This window comes from Meleagris gallopavo, chromosome 24 (genome assembly GCF_905368555.1).
Source record: "Meleagris gallopavo chromosome 24, MGAL_WU_HG_1.1, whole genome shotgun sequence".
Lineage (NCBI taxonomy): Eukaryota > Metazoa > Chordata > Aves > Galliformes > Phasianidae > Meleagris > Meleagris gallopavo.
This window is the reverse complement of record NC_139427.1, coordinates 2,419,190-2,430,253: the sequence shown is the minus strand read 5'-3', so window position 1 is coordinate 2,430,253 and position 11,064 is coordinate 2,419,190. Positions and strand designations below refer to the sequence as shown.

Here is an 11,064-nt window from a genome sequence, read left to right as displayed (position 1 = left end):
GAAGCTGGGGAGAGGGTTCAGGCATTAGATGTGGGGGTGAAAGAGCGGCTGTTGGATGATTTCTTTGGGGTGAGGCTGTCATTTTGCCATCCCTGTGCTGATGGCAGTCGGGTCAGTGTCTTCACTGCGTACCTGGAATGCGAGGAGCACAGAGGGAGCACGGAGCAAAGGGCTGGGATGCAGGGCAGGACGGACAGTAAGGAACGTGGAGAATAAGGGCGGGTGGGGTGAGGGGCACAGTTGGGTCCGGCTGCGCAGTGTCGGGGGTGTCCGGCCCGGGGGGCGGAGGGGAGGCGGTGCTCCCTCTCTGCTTTCATTGATCTCCGCAAAGGGGCAGCCCGGGGCCGCCCCGTGCCTTTAAAGGCTCCTCCTCCGACTAGCGGCCGCGGACGGAGTCCGACGTCGGTGCAGCCTCGACGGCGGCGGCCGCCCCGAGCCCCGCTCCGGCCACGGGGAGCGCACGGGGGGCAAAGGAGTGCACGGAGCTGGACCGCCTCCCCCCGCCGAAGCGATGACCCCGCTTCCCGCAGGCAACGGCTCCGTCCCTAATTGCAGCTGGGCCGCCGTTCTGAGCCGGCAGTGGGCGGTGGGAGCCGCGCTGAGCATCACCATTCTGGTCATCGTGGCCGGCAACCTGCTGGTGATCGTGGCCATCGCCAAGACGCCGCGGCTGCAGACCATGACCAACGTCTTTGTCACCTCATTGGCCTGCGCTGACCTCGTCATGGGCTTGCTGGTGGTGCCACCGGGGGCCACCATCCTGCTGAGTGGTCACTGGCCCTACGGGACGGTAGTGTGTGAGCTGTGGACCTCTTTGGACGTGCTGTGCGTGACGGCGAGCATCGAGACGCTGTGCGCCATCGCCGTGGATCGCTACCTGGCCATCACGGCACCGCTGCAGTACGAGGCGCTGGTGACCAAGGGCAGAGCGTGGGCTGTGGTGTGCATGGTGTGGGCCATCTCTGCCTTCATCTCCTTCCTGCCCATCATGAACCACTGGTGGCGGGACGGGGCGGACGAGCAGGCGGTGCGCTGTTACGATGATCCACGCTGCTGTGACTTTGTCACCAACATGACCTACGCCATCGTCTCCTCCACCGTCTCCTTCTACGTGCCGCTGCTCGTCATGATCTTTGTCTACGTCCGTGTCTTTGCTGTGGCCACACGCCACGTCCAGCTCATCGGCAAGGATAAGGTGAGGTTCCTGCAGGAGAACCCCAGCCTCAGCTCCAGGGGCGGGCGGTGGCGTCGGCCCTCCCGCCTGTTGGCCATCAAGGAGCACAAGGCGCTCAAGACCTTGGGCATCATCATGGGCACCTTCACGCTCTGCTGGCTGCCATTCTTCGTGGCCAACATCATCAAGGTGTTCTGCCGGCCGCTGGTGCCCGACCAGCTGTTCCTCTTCCTCAATTGGTTGGGCTACGTCAACTCAGCCTTCAATCCCATCATCTACTGCCGCAGCCCCGACTTCAGGAGCGCTTTCCGCAAGCTGCTGTGCTGCCCACGCCGTGCCGACCGCCGGCTGCACGCTGCCCCACAGGACCCACAGCACTGCTCCTGTGCCTTCAGCCCCCGGGGGGATCCCATGGAGGACAGCAAGGCTGTGGACCCCGGGCATCTCAGGGAGGACAGCGAGGTGCAGGGGAGCGGCAGGAGGGAGGAGAATGCCTCATCCCATGGTGGTGGCCACCAGCAACGGCCCCTGGGCGAGTGCTGGCTGCAGGGCATGCAGAGCATGCTGTGCGAGCAGCTGGATGAGTGAGTACTGTGTGCATGCTTGGGGTGCAGGGTGCTTTTCTGGGGGACTGCTGGTGGTGGGGCTGCGGTCCGATGAATGCAGAGCTGGTGAGCAGGCATTCTCACTGGGATGGGGTATAGAATGGGAACTGCTGCCCAGCGCCTTTGGGGTTCCTTAAACCCCTCTGCCAGGCTGCAGAGCTGAGGTTCTTAGTGCCCCCCCCGTCCCCATCTCACTTTGTCCCTTTCTGGGAGTGCCCCAACAACCAGAATGAGGTTCATTTCCTCAGGTAGTAAAACGCTACTGGGACGCCAGGAGTGTGTTCCTGTCCCTGGGATCTCCTCCCTTCTCACTCCCGATGACTTCAGGGAGCCCCTGCTGTTATGGGGATGGTGTGGGCTCTTCATACTCTATGCTCTCTCATTTAAGGTTCACCAGCACAGAGATGCCGGCGGGTCCCTCGGTCTGACTGGGAATGCAGCAGAGCAGGGAGCACTGTAAGTGTGTGTTCTGCCTGGGAGCAGTGCCACAGGAGACTCCAGTGTGTGGCTGCAGCAGGGCCACCCCTGTCTCGGCAGCAGTCCCCTCTGACCAGCTTGGCTGTCCCCTTCCCTGGGGGAGCTCAGCCCTTGGCTGTGTCACATCGAGCATGTGAGCTGACGCAGGCGTCTGCTGACACGTTTCTGTGCTGCCCAGAGTGCTTAACCCCCTTCAGAGCAGTTTGCTCTGCAGTGCTTGCACGCTGCTGCTGAGGCCAGGACCCCCCTTTGCACTCTCCCCTTCCAGGGGCTCAGCTCCTGGAGTGGTTGCTTTGCATCCTCAGTGTTGTGATGATGGGAGGATGCACACCATCAGCTCCTGCTATCTTCTTGCAGATGTTGGGACGGGGATGCTGTGTGGGGAAGGAGGAGTGGCACTGAGGGGGACAACGCTGGAAGGACCCTCTGGTGCATGCACCCACACGGAGAGCAAAGAGGCTCCTCCGGTGCTGGAAAGATAAAGGCAGCAGCAAAAAAGATCCTGAGCCCCTCACGATGAGGTTCCATGCAGCAGCACAGCTTCTGGGGATGGAGATGCTGCCACCCCAGAGGGATTGGAGCTGGGACATGGTGACCAGCAGCTCTGCTCGCCTGCAGGATCCCATCTTCCTGGGTTGTGTCGTTGGCAAAGGGAAAGAGGATCTCCTGCTGGCAAGAAACTGCTCCACGATCTGCACTGGGTCCTGCCCCAGGCACTGCAGTGAGCTCCTGGTGATGCTGGGAGCCACAGCAAGAGAAAAGCACAGGCGGGAGAGGAGCCAGGGATAAAGAGTGCTGCAGGAGAAGCTTTCCCCAGAGCCCTGCACAGTGCTGTGGGTGCTGGCGGCGGTGATGCTCTGCTCTTGCTCTGAAGCCTCTGTGTGCTGTAGGAACAGGGGAGCAGGCAGCAGCACCGCACCAATGCACGGCCGTTCCACGCACAGCGCGGAGCACAGCGGCACAGAGGGCGCTGCGCAGACACGCGGGTGTTTGCGACCGCACCGTCCCGCCTTGCTGGGACTTCGGGGATGATATCGGTTGTAAATGTCCGTCGTGGTGGCTGTAATGCTTTTGTGTGAAATAAACCTCGGGAACCACTTGGCAGCTTTCACCTGCATCAGCGCTTTGCCCTTCCTAGGGGTAGGGGGCTGCCTGAGGCCGGATGCCCACCGGCACCCATCCCCGAAGCGCCTGGGGGTCCATCCCAAGGACCGGGCACAGCCTCTGTGCTGCTCACAGCCCCAGGGAGGCTCTGTGCCCCATCCCGGGGGTTTGCCGGCCCAGCAAACAGCCGCACCAACCCACTCGCATTTGGGATCGGGCTGCGGGGTCCGAGCGGAGCCACAGCGACCATCCGGAGCCTCAGTGCCACCTCCCGGCGCTGCGCGGAACTCGTAACGTGCAACGGGAATAAAGAGAAAAGCAAAGCCGTCGGGGCGGTCCTGCAGCTTCGAGCCAGCTGTGGCTTTTAGCTGCCGTCTGCAGCCGCCCCGAGCGGTGAGCAGAGGAGCTCCGAGGACGCACTGACAGCACCTGAGAGCCGCTATTTGTCCTCCGCAGCACCTGCGCTGCATTTCCGAATTACAGCGCTGATGGGCTGCCGCTGCTCTTTATTTGCAGCACAAGGGGGGGACTTGTGTTCAGTGCTTTTTCTGGCCAGGTGGGGGCTGCGGGGCCGTGTGTGGGGCTGGGGTTGGGTTACATTGAGACTTTAGCGCAAGAGGAGCCCCCACCATGGGCTGTGCTGCTGTTCTCAATGCTGTCACTGTGGTTTTATTCCTCGTTTAGCAATGCTATCCCAGCTAAGGAGGCATTGCTCCAGCTGCCTCCAACTCTTGTAGAAGGCAAACTGTGCTGATGGAGCTGCCTGCGTGCTGCTGCCCTGGCTCTGGACTTCGGGAACCTTCTCTAAGCATTCTTAAATCGCTTTTCTTCCACCTGTTACAATTACAGACCAGCTGAAGGCTGCTTTCTCTGGTGCTTGTTCCATAGGACCTGGTTCCTGGTGCTGTGCAGGATGAGCAGCTCTTCCCCTGCTCTCAGGTCACAGTCGGAGGACAGGACAGCTGCTGTGTTGTGGGGTGAGCAGCAGCCCCCAGTGCATTGCAGGGGGCAATAAGGGATGCTTTTCCCTTTGCTTTCTGCACCCCTGAGATTTGCGTGGGAAGCAGCTGGTGCACGCAGGGACTGGGCTGTGCGTCCACAGGCTGTGAGCTGAGTGTGAACAGCCAGAGCTGCGTGGTGAAGGAGGACGATGACTTCCTAGAGCACCTGGTCCTACTGAAGACGGTAAGGTGTGGGGCTTGCTGGTGTGACCGTGCTGCCCTGCTGTGGGGGCTCTGTTCTGTCATGGGGGCTCTGCCTAACCCACAGATCTCCTTGGGGGCTGATGCCAGGGATGAGTTGCACGTGGTGGCTGTGGAGTCCAAGAACACCTATGGAGATCACAAACCGGTGCCCATCGCATCCCTGCGTGTCTCAGTGCTCCCCATGGTAAGCAAAGGGGAATGATTCACCCTGGGTAATTTGTGGGCTTTTTTTTCAGCTCTAGAATTGTCCAGGCTGTGCCTGCAAATTGATCTGTGCTGCAGAACATCTCCTGTCCTGTGACTGTTTTGGAGGCTGTCTGGGGCTGGGTGGGTCTGAGGGGGTGCTCTGAGCTTTGACTCTTTGCAGATCAGTCTCAAAGGCTTGGAGTTTGTCCCTCCTGTCACCTTCATGCTGCAGTGTGGAACTGGACCGGTCTATCTCAGCGGGCAGCACGTTACCTGTGAGTCCCTACTGGGGTATGGAGCTGGATAGCAGCAGGGCTGGTCCTGCAGTGGCTTTGTGGTAGCTTCTGCCCTGGGGATGGGGAGCCCTGCCCTGCAGGAAGCACCCACACCAGGGTGTTGGGCCTGACTATGCTCCTCCCCATAGTGGAAGATGTCTCCAGGTGCAAAGCCCACGAGGAAGAACTGTTGGATATGGATGGAAGTGATGAGGATGATGCCAGGGCAGTGCAGAATGGAGAATAGCTGCAGTTCTAGATGGGATGGATCCTTGCACAAGGACACAACGGCCCTCTGCTTTGGATGGATCCTTCTCTCCATCTCAATCTTGTTCTGAACATGCTGCTGCTGGGTCGTGCAGCTGAGCTGTGGGTCTCAGAGCATCCCGTTGAGCACCATTGGTCCTTCCCTATGTTGGCACCTCCCAGATGGTCTTAAAATGAGTGTGTTGTGTCCCCCCTGTGCAGTCCTTTTGCCAATCAATCTGCAGTCATAATGGTGGTTTTGTTCCAGTAGGAATTACTCTGGCAATTGTTTGGATAAACAGAGTAAAGTTATGCTGCAGCCTTCACAGCAGCCCAGGGAAATGCAGCCAAAGTCTGTTCAGAACAAGCAGCCATTGAAATAATCAAATTAAAGCTCCTAATTGAGGAAAATTGCCCAAATCAGTTATTTGCATGATAGCAGCTGGCTGGGAATTTCTCTGCAGTGGAATGAGGAGCAGAGCTGGGTACTGGGCTGGTGGAACACTGGGCTGACAGCAATGGGATGGATTTGCAAAGATGCCCACTGGGCACAGCGGTGCTTCTCTGCTCTGGGTTTTAATCCCCCAGCCCAGTGTGAGAGCCATCCTTGCTGCTCTGAAAAGTCAATTAAAAGGTGACAATTTCTCCTGTTGTGTGCTGGCAGAAGAAGCAAACAGGTAAAGGGCAGTTAGGTGGTGATGCAGCTCCTTGCCTTGCCGTGGTACCCTGCAAGGAACAGCTCTCTGCCCCATAAGCATGTGGGAACAGAACTGTCACTCTGCACAAACCATGAGCCATCAACTGGACCTGGCTGCAAAAGCAGTGTGGTCCCTGCGTGGCTGCAGCTGTGCCCTGAAACAGGAGGGCTGTGTTTGGCGATGCCTTCACCCCTCCTATGGCCACATCCTGCAACACAGAGAGGGCTTTGGCATAACCATAGCAACTGCCAGGTAACTAATAGGTGGCACTCAGTGTCATGGGAACCAAAGAGGAGTGAGGGGGGTGCTGGGCTGTGCACCTTCCTGGTGCCCCAGTGTGAGGGGTGCACAGAGGGTCGTGGTCCCATCTGTGTCACTGTGAGGGTGGCACTGGGTGCAGGTGAGGGTTGGGGCTGACACCAATAGGAGCCCCGAGCAGTTCGTTCAACGCACGGCACAGACTTCTGAAATCTTTGGAGTGGGTTTTTCTCCACTAAGTCTGACTCAAGAGCCAAGCGACAGCTGATATGGGGAGAAATGGTCAGAGTTGTGAGCTCTGCGTGGAGGAAGAGTGGGAGGCAATGTATGGAAATGGCTCAGGAAATTAAAGTTTGCTTGCGGTGTGGTTTGAGATGATTCAGTTGGGGGGGGAGCAGGGAGCTGGGCTGTGCTGTGCTGAGGATGCGCTCCCCATGGGCAGAGCCGGCGCCGGTGAGTTCCCTCCTTCCACCCCGCTCCTCTCTCTCCCTTTGCGGCTGATTGAACGAAAGTCCGGCGTGGCTTCGGGGAGGACAGCGGGGACACCTCAGTGCAGCCTCTCGGACCGTAGCAGAGGAGCGGTGCAGCTCGGCTGCTGCCAGCCCTGACGTTTGGATTGCCTGGCTAATCTCGTTACGGGGACGGATGAGCAGAGTACAGGCGCGCAGGGCTGCAACAGTGCAAAAGTAGCAGAGCATCCGTATTCGTTTATCCATTAACGTCCTTTGTGATTTCCAGAAGCATTAGGAGCTCCTTTCTGGCGGAGCTGCGATTCCCTCCTGCAGTGCCGCCGGAGTGCTCCGTGTTCTGCTGCTGAGCTCGGGCTGAGGTGAGTGCATCCCTTCCAGCTTGGGGCCAGAGCTCCTCTTTCTCCTTTCTCTTCCCTCCACGGAGCTGTTCCACTTTGTGCTGCCATCCCTGAAGGGCTGCTCGCTGGCATCGCCTCTCTTCTGACCCCCTTGCACACCGTTCCCTTGCCAGCAGGCTGCTGCGAGGAACTCCCAGGCTCAGGGCATGTCCATCAGAGCCATCTGAGCCATTGGGTTTTGGGGTCCTGGGATATCCCACAGCCACCCCAAAGAGTCCATGGAGCCCGGTGGCGATGGTGCCAATGCCAGCACCTCTGGGCTGGCCCTGCAGAGCCACCCCAATGGCAGCACACAATTCACTGGGGTGCAGCTCATCCAGTCCTTCAAACCCCTCATCATCCCCTGCTATGCCCTGGTGGTCCTGGTCGGCATCTTTGGCAACTACCTGCTGCTCTACGTCATCTGCAAGAGCAAGAAGATGCACAACGTCACCAATTTCTTCATTGGGAACCTGGCCTTCTCGGACATGTTGATGTGTGCCACCTGCGTGCCCTTCACCTTGGCGTACGCCTTCAACCCGCAGGGATGGATTTTTGGGAAGTTCCTGTGCTACTTTGTGTTCCTGATGCAGCCCATGACAGTCTATGTCTCTGTGTTCACGCTCACGGCCATCGCAGTTGATAGGTAAGGGGACATGGGGGTGGCATGGGGTCCCCACCACGGGCAGGATGGGGCTGATGCTGCTCTGTGGTGCAGCTCAGGGTGCTCAGTGCTGGGCACAGAGCTGGAAAAGGAAGATCTCAGGGCTTCTGCTGCACAGGCGCTACAGAAGAACTGCTGTTTGATGGGTTCATGCTCCCAGCTGTAGCAATTCTGGTGCTGTTTGCACTACGCAGTGGGCAATGCTATCAGACTGCGTGTAGTTTTCCTGGGTGTGGGCATCCAGGGGCTTTGTCACTGCAGCAGTGCCCCTGCTCTGAGCTCAGGCTGGATGTTGCCTTCTCTGGTGATGCCTGTGGTTTAGAAATGTGCAGATTTGCCCCCACATAAAAGTTCCAGGGACCCAAAACAGGAGGCTGTGCTGTCCCAGCAGCTTCATTGTGCCCAACTCAATGGTGGTGGCACTGCTGTGACTGTGACAAAGGAGCTGATGACTGAGTCCACAATGTTCCCATGCCACCAGCTCTATCATGAGCACAGCAGGGATGGGCTCCAGCAGAGTGCCCCAGCGCAGCCTTCTTCCTCCACCTCAGAGCAGAGAGATTTTCCTCCTGGGTTTTCATCTTTTGCTGCACCAATTTGCATTAAAATTACATTGTGTTCTGTCACCTGGATGGAGAGTGCTTGTGCTTTCTGAAATGGACACAGGCAGGACCTGATGGTAGTGGGGGACGGGGGGGGGGGGGGAGGGGGAATATATGAAAACTGTGTTTCCATAAATACATGGCTTCATCAGAGAAGCTGCACAAGCCAGGCAGAGCCCAAACCACTGATATTGGGGGAGAGAGCCCTAGAGCAAAGAGGGGAGGCAGAACCAAGGGAGGATGAGGTGGAATAGCTGAGAAAACTCCTTGGAGCTGAGCTTCTGTGCTGGTGGGTTGAGGTATCACTCGTGTGTGCTTGCCCTGTTCTTTTGCTCTTCATCAAAGCCGCTTTTTGGGGGTGGAAGCAGAAATTTGAGCTCTTCCTACTACAGAGGCATCCACAGTCCTCACTGTGAATCGTTGCTGAGCTTCGTCTTGTGTGGTTTCGTCCCAATCCCTTTGGCTGTGGCACACCCTGGCTGGAGCTCTGCTGCACTCCCAGCCCCTGCCCAGCCCTGGGGCAGAGGGGCTGTGCCCTGACCGTAGGCAGAGGTTTCATTCTCTCCTTCAGTGAGGCACAGCTGTTATGCAGGACAGAATGGGAAGGAGCCACGTGAAATCCCAGCGTCGCCATGATGATGATCTGGGGGGTGGGGGGGAAACACGCCCTAACCCTCCATCCCCACGCTTTAAGGGTTATGGGGTGCTCTCTCCCACAGGTACTATGCCACCGTGCACCCCCTGAAGAAGCGCCTGTCGCTCACCAGCTGCATCTATGTGGTGGGGGCCATCTGGCTGCTTTCCTGCGCCCTGGTGGCCCCTGCGGTGGCCCACACGTACCACGTGGAGTTCCAGCAGCAGGGCTTTGCCATCTGCGAGGAGTTCTGGATGGAGCAGGAGGAGCAGCGCCTGGCCTACGCCTACAGCACGCTGATTGTCACCTACATCCTGCCTCTCTCTGCTGTCTCCCTGTCTTACCTCTGCATCTCTGTGAAGCTGCGTAACCGCGTGGTGCCCGGGCATCCCACGCAGAGCCAAGCTCAGTCTGACCGTCTGAGGAAGAGGAAGATTTTCCGCCTCATCGTGCTGGTGGTGGCTGCTTTCGGGGTGTGCTGGCTGCCCATCCACGTCTTCAACATCATCCGTGACATCGACATCGACCTCATCGACAAGCATTACTTCCTGCTCATCCAGCTGCTGTGCCACTGGTTTGCTATGAGCTCTGCCTGCTGCAATCCTTTCCTCTACGCCTGGCTGCACGACCGCTTCCGTGGGGAGCTGCGCAAGATGTTCTCCTGTGAGCCACGAATCCTCCCAGCCAGCCACTGTGCTGCTGCTGTGCTCTGAGCTTGGCTCTGGCACTGGGGTGTTGTTGTTCTGAATGAATGAAATAAGGCCCTGGGAAAGCCAGGAGGTGTTTGGTTGGGCTGTAATTAGCTGCCTGTCACGTTAATTTAATAGTATGACTTTCATTAAATCCATGATTAGGTGTTGAGAATGGAATTTTTCATGAGGTGGTCAAACCTGGTGTGTCTCTATGCGTACCAGCAAGATGGCAGTGTGTGTGACCTGCATGCATGGAGCTGTGCTCAGGGTCAGTGGACTCGTGGACTCATGGAGTCATAGGGTTGTTTGAGCTGGAAGGGACCCTTAAAGGCCATCTGGTCCAACTCCCCTGCCATGAACTGGGGCACCCACAGCTCCATCAGATGCTCAGAGCCCCATCCTGCCTAACCTTGAATGTCTCCAGGCTGCACCTCTCTGGATGACCTGTGCCGGCACCTCCCCACCCTTACTGTAAGCAGCTTTTTCCCTATACTCAGCCTAAATCTCCCTCTTTTTAGCTTGAAACCATTTCCCTTTTTCCTGTCACAACAGACCGAGCTGAAGCACTGGTCCCCATCTTCCTTGCAGCCCTGTTAGGTACCAAAAGGTGCTCTCAGGTGTCCCTGCAGCTCCGTGTCCCCATGACCCACGCACCTGGAACTGTCCCCATTCCAGGCAGCTGTGGGCAGCAGAAGACGTGCTGACCCTTCCCAGGCTCATTTGGCCACTGCCTGGGTGCAATTTGCTGTGGGCTTGAGCCTCAATTTGCACCGCCTGTGATTGCACATTGTGTACCTAATGGAGCTGGCTATTTATAGCTGATGGGTTCTGCTCTCCAAGGCAGGGACACAGCTCCGGAACTGCTGTTTTCATACTTAATTCCAGCTACTGGAGGGGCTGCGCTCAGCCATGGCCCAGAGGGGAGGGCAGAAGCGTGGGCACAGGTGGGGCAACCCACGTGCAGCCTGAGGGCTGAATCTGGGGGAAATGGGGACAGTGGAGGGGTCAGTGTGGGGCTCACAGCCCAGGTGAGTTCTGTGCCCCTGGGGGTGGAGGAAGAAGAAGAGGAGGAGGACGAGGCATTCCTGGGGGCAGGGATGGATGAAGAAGAGGTTGGAAACATTCCTGCATGCACCTGTGTACAAATATATTCCTGTATGGACACATGTACCTATACACACACCCCTATATGCACACACACATGTGTGGGCACACGCCTATGCAGACACACACAACCCTTTACGAACACATCTGTGTGCACACATGCACACACCTGTATACACACACATCTGTGCACAGACCTGCACACACCAGTACCTGTATGCACGCATACATCTGCACACACACAACTGTATGCACACCTGTACTCACACACCTGCATACACACACACACTTGC

General features: G+C 57.9%; 3 protein-coding genes across 3 annotated transcripts; all 3 read left to right on the top strand.

Moving 5' to 3' along the window:
• The first annotated feature begins 422 nt into the window (after nucleotides 1–422).
• On the top strand, nucleotides 423–2,745 carry ADRB3 (adrenoceptor beta 3). The gene is given in 3 exon segments (NM_001303183.1): nucleotides 423–1,758; nucleotides 2,168–2,235; nucleotides 2,614–2,745. Coding segments are annotated over 2 exon segments (1,287 nt in total). The 5' UTR covers nucleotides 423–511; the 3' UTR covers nucleotides 2,208–2,235; nucleotides 2,614–2,745.
• A 1,235-nt stretch (nucleotides 2,746–3,980) lies between these two features.
• Nucleotides 3,981–6,618, top strand: LOC104914236 (nucleoplasmin-like). The gene is made up of 5 exons (XM_010723113.4): nucleotides 3,981–4,337; nucleotides 4,463–4,545; nucleotides 4,630–4,749; nucleotides 4,933–5,026; nucleotides 5,176–6,618. Exons 1-5 carry the CDS (start codon nucleotides 4,274–4,276, stop codon nucleotides 5,271–5,273), a joined length of 459 nt encoding a protein of 152 aa, XP_010721415.3. The 5' UTR covers nucleotides 3,981–4,273; the 3' UTR covers nucleotides 5,274–6,618.
• Nucleotides 6,619–6,789: 171 nt separating this feature from the next.
• LOC100550104 (prolactin-releasing peptide receptor-like) lies at nucleotides 6,790–9,688 on the top strand. Its single transcript, XM_003212454.5, has 2 exons — nucleotides 6,790–7,721; nucleotides 9,061–9,688. The coding sequence occupies exons 1-2, from the start codon at nucleotides 7,315–7,317 to the stop codon at nucleotides 9,686–9,688; spliced, it is 1,035 nt and encodes a 344-aa protein (XP_003212502.1). The 5' UTR covers nucleotides 6,790–7,314.
• Nucleotides 9,689–11,064: the final 1,376 nt, after the last annotated feature.

Coding starts and splice junctions, on each gene's coding strand:
- LOC100550104 (XM_003212454.5), top strand. CDS start 7,315: ATGGAGCCCGGTGGCGATGGTGCCAATGCCAGCACCTCTGGGCTGGCC. Junction 7,722..9,060: donor ACGGCCATCGCAGTTGATAG/GTAAGGGGACAT, acceptor TCTCTCCCACAG/GTACTATGCCACCGTGCACC.
- LOC104914236 (XM_010723113.4), top strand. CDS start 4,274: ATGAGCAGCTCTTCCCCTGCTCTCAGGTCACAGTCGGAGGACAGGACA. Junction 4,750..4,932: donor GTGTCTCAGTGCTCCCCATG/GTAAGCAAAGGG, acceptor GACTCTTTGCAG/ATCAGTCTCAAAGGCTTGGA. Junction 5,027..5,175: donor CAGCGGGCAGCACGTTACCT/GTGAGTCCCTAC, acceptor TCCTCCCCATAG/TGGAAGATGTCTCCAGGTGC.